The sequence below is a fragment of the Rhea pennata genome, chromosome 4 (assembly GCF_028389875.1).
Source record: "Rhea pennata isolate bPtePen1 chromosome 4, bPtePen1.pri, whole genome shotgun sequence".
Taxonomy (NCBI): Eukaryota; Metazoa; Chordata; class Aves; order Rheiformes; family Rheidae; genus Rhea; species Rhea pennata.
The window spans coordinates 9,803,723-9,825,493 of NC_084666.1; the positions used below are offsets into that span (position 1 = coordinate 9,803,723).

Genomic DNA, 21,771 nt, shown 5'->3' on the forward strand with positions numbered 1-21,771 from the left:
AGTGTTACGCTATTTAGCCTAAAAAAATTTTTTTGAAGACTCTTGACCAATTCACCACATTCATAGTTAGTAGACACAAAATTCAGGATACCTTTTTATATAATATTCTTTTCATTAGTGTCTGAAGATTCACTCTGCAGTTCTTGGATGCTGGTAGCTCCTGAGGTGAACTGACCTGCTTTTCCCAACTCATGGCTCCTTTTATCAGCTACTGCTAGCTAAGCATGTCTTCATTAGTGCTTTTGCAATAAGAGAACTTACACACACACAGACACATTTTATAGCAGGCATCAGCACAAAAAAAGCAACTAATCCTTTCTTCACATACCAGCCTACATGCAGCCTAAACTACACTGCATCGCTTGTGCTCATTTGAGATTAATGCCATACTACACTGGGCTCCCCTTGTCACAGGATTCATAGGACTTGGCTTAAATTGCCTAAGGTGGCACAAGTTTGTTTCACTCATGAGGTCCTAAAAACCTGTGAGGCTATTTTTTAAAATGCCATTCCAGCACAGAATAAAATCTGCATCCAAACTCAAAGAATTACAATTCTCCAGAGTTTTTGATGAAACTAAAGAATAAAGATTTGAGAGAACAAAGTAAAGTTACATGGAGTGATACGGCTGCTTCTTTTAATGGAATGCTGGCACAGCGAAGCAGTGAACCAGCAGTTCTTGGTTATTTTTGGTAGGCATTATAGGCAAAAAAAAAAAAAAAAAAGACACTTTCATCCATATTTGTATGACTCTTTTCTATCAGAATGTGTTTCCAGACTCTTAGGCTTAACTGAAATTCTCATTGTTTCATGGGATAGTTTCTTCTTCATGCACGGATTTTATTACTTGAGTTACAACTGCATTTCAAGTTACATTAACTAATTGGCAAAGATACTTCCATCTTAGTCTATTTATATCTATAAGTGGCTTATAAAACACTGACACCTTTTATTTGTATCATAAGACTTGATAACAGCAGCTGTGTTATCAGATACCACATAAAATAAATGTTCAACAGACAAGGTCAAAACCTGTCACTTTTAAACCTAAAAACTCACTGAAAAAAACTCATTTGGACCAAATCTGATTTGGCCGATTGCACAAATAAAAGATTGTACAATACCAGAAGGGGAACACAGGAAACTCAATTAACTGCTCAATAGCCAGGTAAAGATTTGCTTAAGCAAAGTTTGCAATTGAAGGGCTGATAGGACATGCTCTAGGTGCCCCTGCTGAGCAGGGAGGTCGGACTAGATGGTCTCCAGAGGTCCCTTCCAACCTTACTGATTCTGTGATTCTGTGATTCTATGATATTTTATTTTCTGTTAACTACTATTTCCTTCTTGCTGTTAGCTACATTGATGAGAAATTTTCTTACTCTTCAATAGCTGGTTAAAAGACTAATCAATGCAAGATGGCTAAACATATTTTCAGTTAAGTAAATATGTACAACTGTCCATTAATTCTTATGAAAAAGGCAAATTTGTCATATGAAGAAAAGCATAGCTGTCTTAAGTCTGTGATAGAAATGTTATAGGGAAAGCATGATTTTAAGGCCTATATAATCAAGTTAATTTATATTGCAGTATCAGTTAATCTAGTTTTGATTAAGGACTGCTTACAGAGTCAAAGTAGAAACTTTAAAAACTTTTTTAGTTATTTCCAGCCACCCCGAAATCCAAATGCTTGTTTTTCATGCAGTTATGATGGAATGTGCACACACCTTACAGTTTACATACTATTAACCAGTGAGAAAAATTAAACGAACACATAAAAATCAAAATTAGAATCTGACTGTACAAAAACAGCTGTTCATCTTTTTACAAACAAATTCTAATAAGAGGAAATAAATTTTTTTAAATATAGTTTTACATTTTTAGGCCATGAAACTGCAATGCTAAGAAATAGGACAACTTGAATACCAAGCTGGAGAAGATTATTTTAATCATCTCATTGTAGGATTGCAATACAGAACAGCAAATAATAAAATACGCTCTTTCAAGGATATGCATCATTCCTCTTCCTTACTCTGCAAAAGTATATGGCAAAATATTCTGCTCTACAAGCCTCTGCAAGTAAATCTGAACATCAACAGCATCTAAAAGCTGATGAAGGACACTTACAGCTTGCAGAAAGTGTGAACAAATTAAGTTCTCACTATCAGTTTCAGCTCCTTTTGCCAAGTCTCATGTGCACTGTAAAAGGCTTCATTAAGAGTACGCTCACCAAATAACAAATGAAGGAAAATGGCAAAAAATCTATGTTTTAAGGTAGACTTAATAGACCTGCAGGGGAAAGGAGAGAAACTACATTTAAGAACTGCTACAAGGTCAATACATTGATAAACGAACACACAGGCATTTAAACCTAAAACATGAAAATGCTAGCATTGCATGACAACGTGAAGAAAGCTGCCAAACTTCATGAAACATGTAGAGGAATACACAGTTTTACAAGGACTCTTCAATTTTGGAAGGAGCAGAAAGCCGAGTATTTCCAAAACACCAACGTAAATGTGATTTTCAATCTATACATTTTTTGCTTGGAAAGAGCAAGAACACTGTGACAGAATGAGTGCTTTAGTAATCTGTACAGCTTGCTTCCAGTTTAAAAAGAAGGAATACTAAATACAGATCTAAAATATTTTTCTGGTGTTAACTTATATCCTTCCTACTCCAAAATACTAAATGCTTCTTTGTTGCATTATTTTACCATCTTCTGTATTGTTCTTCTTACATTATTCCCCCCTTTACTGGTTTACTTTCTGTTACATGACAGTCTTTATTTTGTGACACTGTCCCCAGCATCAGTCAGACACTGACTAAATTTTTGCTCGCACTTTTCTCATCTTTGAATGACGTTAATCCCAGTGCCCAAAACTCAAAGTGCCCTTTCTGTTTGATTTTTTCAAGGTACTTGCAAGCAAATAATGGAAAAAGAGATAATAATTTAACAACTAGCAGCTCCAGTTTAAAAGGTAAAGTCAGAAATACATGTCAACACACAAACCTTAAGTAGAATATTTAATGTGTACTTTAAACTTCACTGAATATTAACTTACCAACTGAGTAACCGAGGCTAGATCCTAAATATCTGGCTTCACTGGGCATTTAGAATAGCTAGGCACTGTTGCAAGTTCTGGATTAATTACAGTAAACCTGACCGGATCATTGAAAGTATACCTTCAAATGATGTCACACTGCATAGTTAAAAAACAAAAAAAAAAAAACCCACCACAATAACAAAAAACAAACTGATTTACTGAAAAGAAACAATTTCTGTCATAACATGCACATTTGATAGCTCCTTGATTCAGACAAGGGAAAGAAAATTTTCTTCTCTTAGTTGCTGACTTACCGTAACTAGAAAGTAAATATATTTATCAATTTGATGAATAAGTATATCCTGCAGCTATTCCATGTGTATTAGACTGCCTATTGTTCAAGCTAATGGGTCCATCATTCTGAAAATAATCTACTGTCTCAAACATTTCTCCTATGGTTAAGTTGGCTTGCAAAAGCAGGTAATAGGGAACAATCACAGAAGCCTAATATGATCTTCGTATTTAAAAATACCATTGAAAAGCAGTGATTATTCACCACATAGGCAGCATGTGTAAGGAAATGTCCATGTTCTGTTTTGTAACTGAATTCTCTCTCCCCAATAACATGATTAGCAATTCACAGGCAATAACTAAATCTGTGTTTACACACACACATTATATACATATATACACATTACAAATATGTATAAAATCTAAAGACCCCAGCAGATGCATCTTTGTCTCACACAAAATATTCCGAATGAATTAATCTCAGAACATTTCCAAATAAAGGAAAAATAAATTAATAACAAAATGCTTCCATTCTTAATTATTTCCCTATTTAGGAAAAGATGGAATAGTACTTGCCAATTAGCAACAGACACACTGAAGTCTAAACAATGAATACAGAGATTTATTGATTTTATAATCAATAAAATAACTGTAGAAGAGACTATGGTGATAATGGACAAAACCCCCGTTAATATATTGAAAAAAATATTCAAATATATCCACCCAAGACTTTCAGGAGAACTCAATAGTGAAACAGATGAATTACTGACCTCTCATTTAGTTCTTGATACCTGAAGTTTAAAGGTGGCAATCTAAAATAGAAAAGGACTCCAAGGAGATTCAAAGAACTCCGATCTTAACGAGCCTATATTAGTACTAGACAACTTCACAAAAGCTAAAATTGGTAGACAAGAATGAGAAAATCTGCCTCGGAATAAATAACACTGCTTCTGCAAAGGGATGTTCCTTCCTTACAAATGTGTTGGGAGTTCTCTAAGAGGGTCCAGCAAGCACAAGGAAAACGGTTACTCAGCTGAGAATCTCTAGATTTCAAAAAAAAAAAAAAATTACACAGAATCATAGATTGTCTGGTCTAACCCCTTGCTCAAAGCAGGGTCACCCAGAGCATGGTTGCATGGTATCACGTCCAGTCATGTTTGGAGTATCTCGAAGGAAGGAGACTCCACAACTTTTTGGGCAACCTGTTCCAGTGTTCAACCACCCTCCCAGTGAAAAACTGGTTTCTTACTTTGAAGTGGAATTTCCTGTGTTTCAGTCTGTCTGTTGCCTCTTGTCCTACCAGTGGGCACCACTGAAAAGAGTTCGACTCTCTCCTCTTTACATCTTGTCATCAGATATTTACACAGACTGATAAGATCCCACCTCAGCCTTCTCTTCTCCAGGCTGAACAGTCTCAGCTCTCTCAGACTCTCCTCATACGTCAGATGCTCCAGTCCCTTAATCATCTTTGTGGCCCTTTGCTGGACTCACTGCAGTAAATCCATGTGTCTCCTGGAGCCTAGCACTGGACCCAGCACTCCAGGTGTGTCTCAACAATGATGAGTAGATGGGATGGATTACCTCCTTCAATCTCCTGACAATGATACACCTAATGCTGCCCAGGATACCACCGGCGGCCTTTGCCACAGGGATGCATTATTGGCTCATGGTCAACTCGCTGTCCATCAGGACCCCTGGGTCTTTCTCTGCAAAACTACTCTCCAGCTGGTCAGCCAGTAGCCTGTAATCCTGCATGGGGTCATTCCTCCCTAGGTGCAGGACTCTGCACTTGTCTTTGGTTCAACCTCATGAGGTTCCTCTCCACCCATTTCTCCAGCCTGTCAAGGTCTCTCTGAATGACAGCACAGCCCCCTGGTGTAGCAGCCATTCTTCCCAATTTTGAGTCCTTTGTAAACTTTCTGAGAGTGCATTGATCTCATCACTCAGGTCATTAATGAAGATGTTAAACAATATTGGCTCCAGGATCAACCCTTGGGGGACACCACAAGCAACTGTTCTCCAGCTCAACTTTGTGCCACCGATCACAACCCTCTGAGCCTGCCAGTTCAGGCAGTTTTCAGTTCATCTCTCTGACCACTTACCTAGCCCATACTTTATCAGCTTAGGAGAGCTTTCTGGGAGACAGTATCAAAAGTCTTGCTGAAGTCAAGGTAGTCAGGTCATCCACTGCACCCCACCACATCCACTCTACCAGTCATATCGTCAGAGAAGGCTACCAGGTTGCCTAAGCATGATTTCCCCTTCGTAAATCCATGCTGACTACAAATTGTCCCCAAAATATCAGAGTACCTCAGCAAAGGCTTTTAAGAAAACTAACCAGCTATAGTATAACAGAGAAGGGTCCAACATCAATTAATAGTTCTCAGTAATTAATAGGGAGCTATTGTTAAATTACCCCTTCTCAGAAGGGCAGGAGGTCACCAATGAAAGTGTCTGAGACCTTGGGGATTTTAATATTCATATATGATCGGAAGGGAGAGGGTAACAAGGTTAGAAAGTTTATTAGTGATAGAAAGTTATTCAGGGTAGTAAGAAAAAGGGCAGACTGAAGAACTGCACAGGATCTAAAAGAGCCAATATAAGGGCAGAAAATCAGTGTGAGAAACAGGGGGAGAAACAGTTTTAGCTTCATATATGGAATGATGGCCTCTCTGAGCTGACAAGTATTTTGGCGCTTTGACAGGCAAGTCCAAAAAAGAAAACCCCCATCAGCTCCCTGCTTGGCAATGGTCCAAAAAAACCACAGTCAAATATTAGGAATCATTAGAAAAGTAAGAAAAAAATACTTATGCCACTGGACAAATCCACGGCTTACCCGCACCTTGACTACGTATAGTTCTGTTTCCCTTATCTTTAAAAGGAAAGAGTAGAGTTGAAAGAGGTTCAGAGGAAAGCAGGAGACCATGCAGGGAAGGTGTAACCGATCCTATAGAATCACAAATGACGTGGACAGATCAGACAGGAATTGACATCTCTTCCAAAGCAGGAACTGGAAGCCCTTAAATGAAGAGCCAGCTCCCAAAGAAAAGGATCCGAGTTATCACACAAAGAGACAAAGATCTACAGAATGCTTTGTAAAAATACATTTTTCACACAAAGTTTTTACATGCTATTAACAGGAGGCTGGACAAGCACTTGAAAAAAGAGGTTACTACATACACAAACCTAAAAAATAAGTTTACTTATAATTTTAATAAGTTTTGCAGAATTGTTCTTCCAAATATCACCTAATATCTTGCCCAAGTACAATAAGTAGACAAATGGTCTGTCTGAGGTTTTGTAATACATGTATAACTTATCAAGACTTTGTAATTAACCATATAGTAATTATTTTTAAACAACATTCCACTTAATGTGGTGTAAATGCAGAAAATAAAGGGATTTGTGAATTATTTCTTATGAACTTCTTAAAATGAAGTTCACTCAATATTTCTGTTGTAAGGCCCTGAATATGATCATACTTGCAAGCCTAATATCACAAGTATTCAGAGCGCTGAGAAAGATGAATAGTTACCATCTCAGAAATAGTTTTACACACAGTAATTTGTGTTGCACATGTAAGAGGAATTAAGCAACATCTATTGATCTACTGCTCCAGCCCTGAAACTCTTAATTCTATTTCCACTGCTAGTGAAGTATTTCATAATTCACTTGGTACATTATTGTATACATTTTTATTTCTGTAGCCTTTACACTGTGGCAATGTTTTACGATACAAGCTGCTCCACTGGGTTATTCTGAACTCTGTATACATTTAACAAAAAGACAGATCCTGCTTAAGACACACAATCTTCATAGTACTGACATAGCATGACACATCAAAGGAAGTGAACTGTAGCAGAAATACAGAAAACAACAATAACTTTTACTTCATTTCTTCACTCTGCTTTCTGATATTCAAATTTCACATAAATTGTGGGCAGATTTGTGGGTAAGAAACATATCTTGAATATATATTGTCATAAGGTATCCCTGATGTCTAACCAGAGCTGAGCTAAAGCATAGCATGTGCTCTAAAACAGATATTATTATCTTATTTTCATAGAACATGCAAAATCTTAATCCATGACTTCCATTCTTCTGCCAACTGTGGTTGAATTTGTCAAAGGGATTTAAAAGCTACTTCTGCACTTTTTATTAGCCTCCTCTGGCATGTGCATTCACACGCGTGCACACACACACATGTATACACATGCCCACAGGCAACATGATCAGATACATTTTCTTAAAACAAGCTAAGGTAACAATGAAGTTGGAATGTGGTTAGATCACAATTTTATTCTGTAAACTAATGCAGAAGCAAACTTTTAGTCTCTATGCATTTTTTTTCCTGCAAAATGGCCATGTAATTATCAAGGTAATGCTCAGCTGCAACGCACCCTTTGTTATATTACACTGTTAAGATTGCTGTACTTTATTTCAATGATACGGAGACATTACATGTTTAAAATTTAAATGTTCTCCAAACGTTTCCAAAAACAGATAAAGTCCAATAGAAAGCTTTCAAAAAATACTGTGTATTCAAAAATTCCTTAAGCCTGCAATATTCTATTCCCTTTAAAATCAACATTAAATATACACTGATCATTAAAGTACAAGGATATAGACTTTTTTTTCATTTGCCAATCTTATTACTAAAACCCCAGGTTGCTCTTACCTTGAACTTGATCTTGACTTGATGTCGTCCTTTGTTGTCCTTTCACTACTACTGTCTTCGTTGTTCTCCATTTTTTTCTCATATGGTTGCTTTCTCTTCTCCCACTTCTTTTCCTGATTTGAGATGATTTCTGCTTCTCCCTGTGATTCACTTTCTGCTCCTACTTGTGAACCTGAGGAATGTGCCAGGCACTTAGAGGAGATTGGCAGTTTCTGCTCTTCCCTGCTAGAGTCTCTTTCTGCTAGCAAAGCAGGAGAAGTTTCAGGTTTTAATGTTTCCTGTGCAGGGACTGAACTGTCCAAGTTATCTACATGGTCCATTTCTTTAGACTTTACTAAAGTATATGAAGCATTTACAACATTTCCTGCAGAATGTTTAGTCTTTAAACCTTCAAGATTGTCCTCCCTGCTGTCTTCACAGCTGCCACAACACACACAGGAATTAATTAGACAGTTTGTGGCAGCTATACTGAGCTTATGGGATTCATTCTCCTCCTCATTTGTTAATGGATTAGCAGATCCAGCAACACAACCAATAGCTGCTTCTGGAGTTGTTACTGGAGATTCTGAGCTAGAGGGAGATTTAGGATTAAATATTACAGTAGCAGATATTTTCATTCCACCTGTCCTGTGAGCTATCACTTCTGCCATTTCCGCATCATCAGCATATGTATCCCAACCATTGAGGTACAACTGTGAATCAGGACCTTCTAAACAGCTGCATGAATTTTGAACTGATATGCCAGACCTCTGTTTGCCATCTTCAATATTGTTATTATTGCTTAAGTCACTTCCCACATCTTTCAGAAGCAAAGTTTCTTCTGTCTGATGGCCATTCTCGTACAGTAGAGCATCTCTATATTGCAGGTTCTGCTTTGAACTGTGGCATGGGTTATTCACCCAAGCAAAAGTATCATTTACTGAATCCAACCCAGCAAGAGCTTCTCCTGCTCCATCTAGGTCATCCATAAAAAACACTCTGTCCTCTTCATCAGCTAAATTGTCAAGATGGTGTCTTGTTGGTGAGGCCTCTGTGCCAGAACTATTTCTTAGACTAGGTCTGTGAGCTGGAGACTGACAGATGCTTGGAGGGGAAAGCAGAGAAGACATTTCATCCCCTACCCTGTGTACCATTCGATTCAGCTGTTCCAGCTCCTGTTCATCATACTGCATAGAACAAGCGAGCTCAGCGTCTGTGTTTTCAGCTTTTGCTGAAAGCTCCTTTGCAGGCAAAGTTGCAGTCATGCCCGATGTAATGACAGAGGGCACTTCAGGATCTGTTCTGACTGGAAAATCCACATCTTGAGAGATACAGAGATTACGTTCTAGCGTGTGCAGTTCATCCTCAGTTAATGTCTGAAGTAGATCCCTAAAAAGAAAGAAATACACCCATGAATGTGCATTTACAATCACAGAAGACATTGATGTCACAGATTTTCCAGAAGCTTTTACAGTTAGCAAAGAAATCCAGAAACTGAACTTGGGAGCAGAGTACTTTTAGCTGTATAACTCAAGGTGTATTTTGTACTCAAATTCAAAACACATGTGATTGCTGATGCCTGAATATGAAATTACTTTCGCAAATGTCAGCTTCTAGATTATCTACATCCTTGCAATGAAGCCAAACAATAACTCAAAACATGTCCCAAATATAAAACAGATCTTCCCACTCCCTTCTGCTTACAGTGAGACAGTGTTACCCACATTATATAATTTTGTCGTGTAATTTTTTTATTCCGCAAATCTGACTTTGATTAGCATACAAATTTGCTATCTTTGGCACTAGACCCTGAAAGTTATTGCGCAAGAGAGTGCAGCTGAAGTTTCACAGTATTACATTATCAGATAAAATTAATTTATTAAAAATAATCAATATCACTTTCACAGTGCTGATGTCTTAAAAGTCTCAGACTGTAATAGATAACAAATTTTAACATTTTGGAGACATCCTAATCTGTTCAGTGTCTTTGTACAAACTATTACAGGTCTTGGTGATTACAATAAGGTTACAACTTTTTTTCCTGCCTCCTGGTATTAACATCTAAGTATTGAATAGGTGAAAAACAAGTAAAGGAAAAATATGTGGACAGTTTTGCATTTTTTCCTCTCAGTCATTCTTTGCACTTTGGTCCTTTAAAGAATGATGTCTACAAATAAATATAACAGCTAAAATATCAAATAGTACATTTAATTATTAAAGGCACTTCATCACTTTTTTTTCCTAATTGGTCTCAAAAAAATACAGAAAGTATACCATGTTCTGCTGCAAATAATACTAACTAATCTTGGATACACTATTAATCTATTTTTAAGCTCCATCAGCTTCTTAAAAGACCTCAAAATTAAGATGTAGTACAAAAAGAGCAACTGCAAAATTAACACTAACATGACAGTTGCTTCAATATCCACTCAAATGACATTACTTATGGAAAACAAAACAAAAAAAAAAAAAACTCTTCCAGTTTTGAAAATGTAACTGAGAATTTTTTAGTTGCAGTTATTTTATGAAAGCATAAATCATCCAGAGCTCTGCAGCTTGAAAGAATCACTAGACATAAATGCGGTATTTCCTGTCAGTACACCAATGGCAAAAACTTATGAAAAGAGGAAATTCCTTTCAACATATTTCAAAATACTCCCCTTTGCTCTTACTTGCTGATAATGTCAACGAGTTAAAGCCTGTAAAGAGAGAATTGTAGCAAAATCACACTATTTCACCTTCTGGAGAAGGACTGTGGCTTGTCTCAAGGGTCATTTAAGTTTATAGTCATTTTTTCCCCCCCCAACATAACTGGGATTTCTGTTACTTCAAACACTGGGCTCCCCCATTTCACCGGCTGCTCCGAAGACATCACTTCCTTTGGGCTTGTAATGAAATAATGCCCCAGCTGAAGCCCACAGATAGCTCTGACTGCGTAACAGGAGGATCACGCACGTAGCAGAACCACCAGGGTACGGTGTTTTCCGTCACAGGAATACGCCTTTCCCAAACAACTCACAGCTTTTAACCAACTCCTGAACTAAGCACCTAAGTCTCTCTTTCCAAAATTGAGTTGTGATAGGTCCTAGCATAAGCAAGAAGGGATGATCCAATATCAAGGAGTTTAAACTACTCACCCCAAATATGGAAGAACTGGATACAGCTCATTCTCCACCTGAAGGATTCCCCCATTTTTAAGGAACTACTTGAATATCCAGTTTCCACTTCAGAAGCATAGGGTGAATAAAATTCAGACCTAAAATGAAGTGCTGCTGCCTCTGTGGATTTTGTTCTACTTATAAAACACTTATGTGTAAGAGTCCCAAATGACAATTTTTTAGGTGGAAAACAGTAACGCTTAGAACCCTTGATAACGCTGGAGATACTGTATGTCTCTTGAAAACATGGTTTAGCTAAAGCCAAAATGTTTGCTTTTATGCTTGCCTGATTCTTCACATCACATTACAGCTTAGCTACTTAATAATTACTTGTCTGAGATGGGAGAGAGCCAGGCTCCAATCCTTGTTTCAGCAAATATATCTAAAGAAGAAAATTTTGTCTTCTCATGAGTTTTCATGACCAAATGAATGTGTAATTGCACATGTAAGTAGTATTTTATCATAAGAATGATCGCTCTGACAAGTATATACACACTTATATCAGAAGATATGCTTTGTATACTTTTTAGGCAGATTAAAGTAGCTTGGCAGAAATTATGAAAATGTCTTAGTTTAAAAGGAACTGAGATAACACTATTATGTAATTATGCATTGATAGTAGGTATAACACACCAATGATAATTTAGTAATAACTCAATATATTTTACTTATATCTAGATCAAAATTAACACAAGCACCTTGCACAGATTTTAATTAAAATATTTAAGCTCATTGCTTGCTGTCCCACCATATCAAAACCTAAAAAACCCTCTGAATTCTTTTTGTTATAAAGGAGCAGTGGAAAGTATTATTCCTGGTCTAATTACCAGAGAGCCTCCACATACAACAATCTTCATTGTTTTCAGAATTTCCAACCATCAGTAAGACACCAAAAATATAACTGATTCGTCTAGTCAACAGGTATTTTCACAAGCCAGTTCTGATTTAAATATGTGGATCTGTGTAAATACAGTACTTCTCTACTTCAGAGACATTTAATAGGAGAGATGTTTTAGAATATTCAGCTTAAAATCAGCCTGTAATACAACAAAATTATGATCTGTATATTTGGGTTTAATCCATAAGTGAAAATACTTAGATGGATAAAAAGTTACAGCTTACTGAAGAATTAATTACTGGAGAAATTTACTGGGATGTGATCATAAGATGTTGGGTTTTTTTCTTAAAACAGGCATATGACTAAAATATAGGATGTAAATATTTTAACAAAAGACTCCTTGTGACTATTTTCACGCGTTAGCTACTGGTGATGGAGATTGGAGAAATACTCCTGGAAAAAAAATGCTCCTTTTTTGCTAGAGAGGACATCAAATACATCATTCCATCTTCCCTCATAGGTTTCTCTGAACATTTACAATGAGCAAGAATTGCAATCTGATGAGTTAAAAAAAAAATCTGTCATAAAAAAAAAAAAAAAAAAAAAACTAGCTAGTTCAGATAATTTTTAAATTAATTTCATTATACTACATAAATACATTATATTATATATTTAGGATTTGCTGTGTATAATACTACGCTGCAGACATGTCCTTCCTTTTTTATTTGTATTTCAGTGTTCTTTACCCTCATTTCATCTTTTGTTGTTCAAGATTATTACCGAAGATTTTTTAAGTCCAGTTCTTCAAATATTCAAATTCTTCAGGTGGGTTCCCTGACATTCCTTCAATCACCAGGCTGAGCTGCAATTTCACATTACATTTTAACTTGATTTTTCACAAAGCTGTGACAAAAACTGTTTCACTAAGGACACTAAGTGAACTTTGCCCAGATAACTGAAATCACATTTCTTAACACTTATTTGAAAGAATAAATATGATACAAATCTTAGACTATAAGAGAATCTTTCTTTTTCAAAAATAACACTAAAAGATTCTTTTCATTTTTAAAGGCTGCATTGGTTATTGAACAAACCAGCATTTTACAATATGTTTTCAACCCAACCATTAAGTTCCAAGTAACTGAAAATTAAATGGACTAAGCAATAAACTGACTTCACTGATTTTCATTTTCCATATTATAAAATGTAAGGGGTAAGCATGAAGTAAGATTATGAGAAGTACACTAGATTTTAAATATTTTTTGGCTTTATTAATCCAGTAGAATACAATGCTGAAACTTTCTGCAATGGCCATATATTGGGAATGAATAAGATATTTTAATGTAAACTTCACAGACTTATTGAGCTTCAGTACTATTTCTTGTAAGTGTGTTTTTCAGGATTTTACTAACCTAAGTTTTGCCACTCAATTCATGTGATTCTTTTAAATTAGTTTTTTTTTATAAAACTATAATCACTCAAAATATAGGGAAAAAGTAGCATTAATTTGTGCGTTTTCATCATGAGATTTCAAGATCAGTATCCATAACAAACCTAAAAATAAAACTGTACCTCTTCTATACAGAAATATTAGAAAAATCTTGAAGGGGCACAAATGGATATGGTTTGGACATTCACAAAAGCTTACTTCAGAAATGCCTCCTCTCTGAACCACTCCCCGATAGAGCCTAGTTTCTACAACCGGAAATGTTTTACCTCTCTAAACTGGATAGAGACTAATCTGTGGATTAGTCCATAGATTCTCTCTTCCAGATAATCTTAGTCTATCTAAAAACTCTTCTTACATCAAACCATCATAATGACAGACAGGAATGGAGGTAACTAGGTAAAAATTGGATATAAGACAAAACTTTTGCTAACTTATCTCTAGAGATTTATAGGAATGAAACCTGCACTGAGAATAAGAAATTTAAATTCCAATAAAATGTTAGGGTACATGGATATAAACACCTAGAACAAAACATTTTAAAAGTGCACTAAATATGAAGATCCTTTAAAGATATGGTTCAAACAAATCAGTCCTTAGAGACCTCAAGCTGAGCAAAACTTATTTTAGCATCTTTTATATTTAAATTAAGCCTCAAACGCTGTATCTTCAATGGTTATTTAGACTAAAACACAGTGCACAAAGAGGTATATATAAAAAGATCCACACTTTAAAAATAGATCCATAGTTTGAAAAACTTATAGTAATTTCTATTACATTAAGAACGATCTGAATATTGCATCATGACATACAGAGAAAAAGTAATAAGCCTAGTTAAACAGAAACATTGATGCTAATTAGAAACAGGGTCTCCCAAAAATAAACTGCAACTTTAGTATTTCAGGCATCATCCACCCATAAGGAAAAACTGAAATGTAATAAAGTGATATTCAGAGACACATCTCACAAAGAGATGAGAAGTTCAGAAAACTCCAGTGAAATGAAAAACAACAATTAGGTACATCAGGTAGATGAAAGGAAATATGTAACTTATGATTAGCATAGTAACCACAAAAATGATATTTTAGACATTTTTGTGTGTTATTTAGGTCTCTAGCTTTAACTACAGAAAAGATGCAATTACAACCATCTTTTACCACTTGCCTTATTTTTCTCAGCAGGGTGTGAAAAGGTCTGAAGAGTTCTGACATATCTTCAGGCTTGTGGTCCAAGTTTAATGGTCCCTCGGAGTAGACTACAAGGCCACTGTAGTTCAGAAACATGCATGAACATGCAAATATTCAAAATTTCATTACACAGAGCAATTATTGAATGAGTAGTCAGAAAAACAACTCTACATAAACATTAAATCTACTCAATCACTGAAGTTACAGGTTACATAATTTTTGTATTGTTATCCTATTTTATTCATCTGCAGTTTCAGTATCATGCTATTTGAAGTAGCAGCAAGACAGTCCCCCCTTCTTCCCCCTCCTCTCCCAAAGGATGAGAGAAAGAGCAATGGAAGCATAAAAGGAAGGACATACATTTCATTCTTACAGTTGGCCAAGGAGAAAAAATAAATAAAAAAGAAAAGAAAAAAGAAACTGATTATTAGCCACTGAGTTGGAGTACTTGGGGAAAGCTCACTGACTTGAGAGAGATCACAAAAGGCTTGGTTTTTCTAGTCTAAATAAGCCTTAGCTTAAAACTATTTATAATTCTGTCTATTGCAAAAACAACTTACGTTTTTCAAAGGCAAATGCATCACGTGTTCTCACACCCTAGCCTACACATGCTTTGTTTTAGATAGGGCATTTTCCCCTTCCTGCCCTTACCTGGATTGAGGGTTGACTCTATTTGAAACATAAGTTACTCTTACTACGCTCAACTTAAACGTTGTTTCAGAGAACTTCCTACCTAGATGGTCTGTATTTGAATCAGCCAGAATAACGGGGACACTCAGCTCACTATCAAGACTGTTGATGTATCTTGAAAATATTTTTGTTCACTAGCAAGCACCCTGTGTAATCACCTGAAATTCTCTGACGCACAGCAGTGATGCTGATGTCACAAATAATATGAATCCCACTGAAATATTTTTAAAAAATGACCACTTACACTCTGTTTACCATCTGGGTAATACTGCTCTTTCTCTCTTGTTTATAAACGCAGAGTCTGGCTCATGCCCTGGTACTGTAGTCTCCCATCAGGCTGGAAGATGGCCATCAGAAAGTCCAGAATTGTCAAGATAACAGAGGGTCCAAGAAATTTGACTACTGAAGGTGATCAACACTGGTTCTGGGATTAGGATTTGAGGGTTGGGGGCACAAGAAGGGGAAGAAATGGACGGAGAGGGAAGTTGCTTCTTTTGCAAGTCATTTTTTTTTTTTTTTTGTGTGTGTGTGTGTGGATTAAGGCAAACTATGCTGTTACCAAAGATACTTGTTTGTTTTTTTTATTTATTACTTTCTAAGCTTCAACAAGCAGGCTACCATGAAGCAAAGTAGTTACTGCTGACTCATATCTTAATCTTCTGCCTAAACAAATGTTATTTCTTCACTAGGTGGAAGCTAGAGGCTGCTTTCAGTGAAATTTTAATTGACATAAAATCAACATTCCTTTGGCAATTTTCAAGTATAGTTTGCTTTCTTTATAGCTTAGCTCTCTGAAGAAATTCAAAATCAGAAGATGGCTAAAGCACTACAAAAAAATGACTTTGAAATGGCCTCTCTATATATGATTGTATATTGAATCAAAGTGCAAATACAGTTGCACCATGGAGGGGAATCAAAATTGCAGGAAAATATATCTTCATATTTCATACTGGGTTAAAAGTTCACTGACATCTGTACATAGATACACATACACAACATAGACTGTACAACATGGACAGTAAAATGATGTCAGGAAAGTAACTTAAATGAAAGCTCTGTGATTAGAGGACTGAGGGAAGGCCAGCATTTGTCCTTGTCCCAGACATACCCCCTTATAAAACACTGCACAGCAACCACATGACAACGTCCAGTTGCATCTGCCTTGCGTATAAAGGCATCTCTTTTCACAGTCCAAATAAAAGGCTTCCATTTCTTCAAAACAACATTACTTCTGGAAGATGTATTTTTTCTGTGAAACTTTACGTAGTAGCGATTTATTTTCACATCACTTGGTACTCGGGAGCAGTTAAACTGACCTCTCTCTCCTCCTCCCTCTCCCTCCGTCCTTCTTTGTATTTTTGGATTGACACAGAATGTTTCTCAGAGAGCCTTTGGCTTTCCAGTTAGTCATGATGTATTTTTCTTGATTGTGTCTACCAGAAACTTCAAACTGAGTCCTTACACTCCTGTTGTCTTTTAATGATCAGATTACTGTAACCGCTATTATTTTTACCATGACAGCTACAGACAATATCCTACTTAACAGGAAGAATGGGCCAGAGGGATTTCCTGAGGAGAAGCAGGCAACACTCAGGATTTGAGGTTTCTTACTTCCCTCAATTATATTAGTTACGTTAGCCAACTTTAAAACATCGCCAATGGTAAAATATTAAAAATATGCTGGCTGTACTCCAGAGAAGCTGCTGACTTATGAAATCATGACTCATTAGAAAAAATGCTCCTCATTTCTTCAATATACAATATTGCAATGAACTGCATGAAGTAAAGAAAGCTGCCTTAACACTTACTTGTCTGAGTAGTTGATACAGGGCAAAACAGCGACACAAACTTGTGCATACCTTAAACGCATTAATACTTTCCTCAAAAGAAGATTTAAATCTAACTCACTGGCCAGAATGCATTCAGTTTGTCATGAAAATTCTTTTGGACCTAGACTCATTAAGAAAAATACACAATTACTATTGAAAACCATTGTTTTTCAGGACTTGCATCCTTAGGCCATATTATTTTGGAGTGAGACAGTGTATATCTGCATTCAAAGACAGCTTCTTGATTAAGTGACATTCTATATATTAATATTATTAATTCATTTTTAAAAATTTCTTTCTGAAGGATGACTGATCAACTGCTCCAGGTTTCTTCCATGTATATTTAGCATTTTACGTTCTCTTTGTTTCTTTCTTTTTTCCTCTTGTTAACATGTATATTTAGCATTTTACCTTCTCTTTTTTCTTTCTTTTTTCATCTTGTTAAGCCTCTAATGATTAAAAAAAAACCCTCATTTTTGTAAGAAGGTAGGAACAAGCTCAGATGAAAGAAAATATGCCAAAATTCTGAACAAAGTGCTCTAAATCTTCAGTACATTAAGTGAATGTGTGTGTGTGTGGGGGGGTACACTAGAGATTAGTTAGAAAAAAAAAATACTTACCACACAATGGCTAACCTCGGAATGGTAAACATTAAAGCTGGTTCATAATCATCAATCATATCTTGAGTGAGGTAACCAAGCCTTAAGGCTCTAAGCAGAAGAACAAAATGAGTTAGAAAGAGATAATCTGACTTTCAAATAATATAATTCACCAGGAAATTATGAAAAAGGGGTTGTTATATAAGCAAACCAAACTGATAGTATTTAATTCATGAAATCTTTTTGTATAAACCAAAATATTATACATTATATATATATGCATATACACACACACACACACACTGTTGCAGTCGCCACTATAAAAAACATTAATATTAGAAAAAAATCATCTTTAAACACTATCAAATTTTTATAGTCATCCAAAACCAAAGTCATTTTTATGCCACCTTTCCACCCCATTGACTATTTTATGACAAGTTTCAACCTGTTACTGAAAACCACTGATGCTTACAGGTTTGCAGCTAATAGTTGAAGAAGCCTTTATAAAAAAATAGGGGGAAAGTATTTAGTTTCATTTTTAATCAGAACTTGCTGAAGTTTCCTAGACCAAAGACCCCTATGCAAGCAAATTAAACTAAAAATGGTTATAGAGAACAACTGTTACTGAAGTCTCAGAATCTAATATTTGGGACAGGTCGTCATCATCCTCTTCAAGAATTTTTCCTCAAGTCCCTTCTCCTATTAGACTAAAACCCAGTTCTTTTAGATTTTCCACTTGGTCATGCTTTCTAAGCTTCTTCATTATTCCTATCTTCTGATTTGCCCACATGATTTTGTAAGATGACGCCCAAAACTGCAAACTACTCCAGCTGCGCTCTTACTGGCCCTTAGTAGAATGGAATTAACAACTTGGTCTTATCTCTTGTCACTGCTCATCTTGTCAATACTGCTGCCAACAGACACCAAAATGATCGTGACTTTCTTTCTTCATGCTAGTAGCAAACGGACGGGGCCAGTATGTGGCCCACTATGACCCCCACATTTTTCTACAGTTTGCTGCCTACCAGGTTATCCAAAGGTTCAAATGCAAAATCATGATTTTCACCTCAATGGGCAAGTATGTGGCATGTATTTTTATTAGCTATCTTATTGATTGAACGTAATTCCTCCTACCTGTTGGAAACATTTTGAATTTTAATGCTGTCTTTTTAAATGCCTGAAACATTTCTGATCTTGGTGTCATGTACAAATTGTAAAAGTGTTCTGTACTGCTTCATTCTTTATCGAAACTCTCAGCAACATCAGGGTCCCACTTAACAAGTTTCCTAACGTGACAGAAAAAACAACACTTATTCCAAGTGTGTTTTACAGTCAACTGATCTCTAATAACTTCTTCCAGACTATACTTTAGTAGTTCCCTTTTGAGAACATTATTGCGCTGCTCAGAACTTCACTAAAGCTGTGATGCATTGCTGTTCCTCTCTCCTGCCCATCTTCTAGGTCAGTTACTCTGTCAAAGCAGGAAATAAGAGTCGCTCAACATGGTATTTTCCAAACAAATTCACTTTTTTTTTTTCCTTATCACCTGTACTCTTAAAAGCGCCTATAAATCGCTGGATTTTTAAAAAAATCATCTCTTCAACACATAAAGGTTGGGCTTCAATCCTCTAAGATTTTAACAAGCCTCTAAGTTCTTTATGATAGTCACTGGAGTTTCACAGATTACTTAAACCACCTCCACAGTTATTCTTGAATGAAATACCTTAAGGCCTTGCTGACTTAAACTCATTTAGTTCATTTAAATGCTTAGTCTTCATTTACACATCTATAATTACATATATCAACAATATTACAGATTTATTAACTTTTCTTTTTTTTTAAAAAAAGAAAGGCTTGTGCCTGGGAATAGTGCTTAACACTTTTTAACTTTATATTTGAGTATTTACAAGAAAAGCAAAATACCTGATCTTCTATGATGCCTTTTAAAGATTATAGATAAGGTATTTCTACAACAGGTCAGACTGAAATTAAACACAGAAATGAACTCTATTAGTTATGCAAAATGCTTACCTCTCCACAGTTTCACAAAAAAGTACGATTACCTCTTGCTGTACATAATATTCTTTTGGAGATTTCACAGGTACCATGGCCGACACGTAACTACAAAGATTATAAAGTCATTAACATACTACTCTTTTACCTTCTTTGACAACCAAGTAATAAACAAACTTGATCCAATTATCTTAGCAACATAACATCTCCTAAACTATTTTATTTTGACATTAGTCATTATGAGAATTGTACAGTGTAAGAAATCTGTAAGAACTGCAGATTAAGGCAACGGAACTTGGTAATGATTTTATGAGTATGATAACACACATCTAGTAATCACATTTATGGCTTCATATTGTATGGCACAAGGAGGTAGGTCCTGACGTATCCTTGTAGGTCTGCATTTCCTAGAGAAAAAAAGTAATCTAAAATACAAATTTTTAAATACATTAGCAAAGTTAAATTCTGTATCTACTGAAAAGCCAAACTGACTTGAAAGTTGGCCTCATTTCTATGTGGAATTACACACAAAAGTACTAATGTACAAGGCAAGAATTACTGGTAAAAGTAACTGTTCTTCCATCACTGTTTTACTTAGTCAGTCATACATGCACTACAGCTAACTTAGGAGGAAAAAAGAAGTTGTTTCGTAAAACAGTGGCAAGTAAAAATGCTGTTACGTGCACATTCCTACAGTGGGCAGGGACAGGTTAGAAATTGCACTTGCACTGTCAAGAATCGGCTCCCAATTGCCATCAGTGTGCATACAAAAAGTCATGCTTGACCAAAAAAAAAAAAAAAAAAGGACAGTTTTTGATTAAAGTGTTTTTCACTGTAACTGTAAAATTTTAATCAGAAAAACACTCATTTGGGCAAAATAGTACAAGAGAACAAGAATCCAGTGATCTGAGACAAGATTGTCTAAAGATTTATTCCCAAGAAAAATTTGAAACACTGCCCAATTCTCAGAAAAACTCTTCTGCTGAAGGTAGGAATGGCTGCAGTGTTAGTTCTGTAGATAATCCTGTTCAGTATCCTGACATGTCTGAGAGGTGCAGGAAGTTGGCTTAAATTCCAAAGCTCAACACAGTATTTGGTTGACATTACCTTTGATTCAACAAACAGGTAATTTTTCTAGCTCTCAAATTAGTTATTTTTGCTTTTGCTGTAAACTGCTACCCCATTTTTGAATCTCAAGATTTTAAATCAGTGAGTTCCTTATTTCAATTATGTCTCACATAAAGTAATTTCCTTTATCAGATTTCAATTGCCCTTCCTAAATTCATTGGGTGCATCCTTGCTTTTTCTCTAAGCATAAGAGAAAACAAAACCTCATAATCTCCAGCCTATTTGTTATCATACATGCTTTTTTACATCACTTATTCGTTGCCTTTCCTGGGGTGGGGGGGGTGTTAGGGGAAGAGATTTATGGCTTCCTTTTGTGTCTTGGAAAACCTCCCTAAAATGCCAGATGCGAGTATGTAAATACAAGATTACAGTTTACTTGGAGAGAGCAAATGCTGAGTGCCAAAAATCTATTTAATTTTCTTTTCATTATTGCTACACTGGAAAGAAAAAAATGTAACAATATAACAAATTACTGAAGAATCCAAACAGCATGATAAAAAATTACATACTTTTTCAATAAAAACAAAGTAGTACAAACACCCAGTCTCCAAAAAACAAGCCAAACAGCAGCTGTAGTACCCATGCCAATACTCAGAATGATTTTTTTTTTTTAGAATCTGTTACCTTAATTCAAATTCAGCAAAAAGAACATCAAAATGTTTAAGTGAATCTTTCATTTTTTCGGTGTAGAGGTTCAAATCCCTTAAGGCCTGGTCACGAATGATGTTTCTGACTTCCTCTAGGCTCCGGGTCAGATCCTTGGCCAATGGTCTCATAGCCATGCTCTCAATTTCACGATTCATAATAATCGAACCTGCAGCCAAACACTGTGAAAATACATTTTAAAAGAGAAAGCTTTTTTTTAATTAAAAAAGTGATTTGTACTTAAA

General features: G+C 35.8%; 1 protein-coding gene across 3 annotated transcripts in view; it reads right to left on the reverse strand.

Moving 5' to 3' along the window:
- Positions 1-21,771, reverse strand: part of ZFYVE28 (zinc finger FYVE-type containing 28) — a 153,995-nt gene that overhangs the window by 33,242 nt on the left and 98,982 nt on the right. For all 3 annotated transcript variants that reach the window (XM_062575259.1, XM_062575258.1, XM_062575260.1), the window contains exons 4-8: positions 21,506-21,708; positions 19,772-19,861; positions 17,762-17,851; positions 14,600-14,701; positions 8,014-9,381 (exon numbers count right to left, since the gene is read on the reverse strand). In XM_062575259.1, coding sequence (XP_062431243.1) covers positions 8,014-9,381; positions 14,600-14,701; positions 17,762-17,851; positions 19,772-19,861; positions 21,506-21,708 — 1,853 coding nt within the window. The remainder of the gene's footprint in view (positions 1-8,013; positions 9,382-14,599; positions 14,702-17,761; positions 17,852-19,771; positions 19,862-21,505; positions 21,709-21,771) is intronic.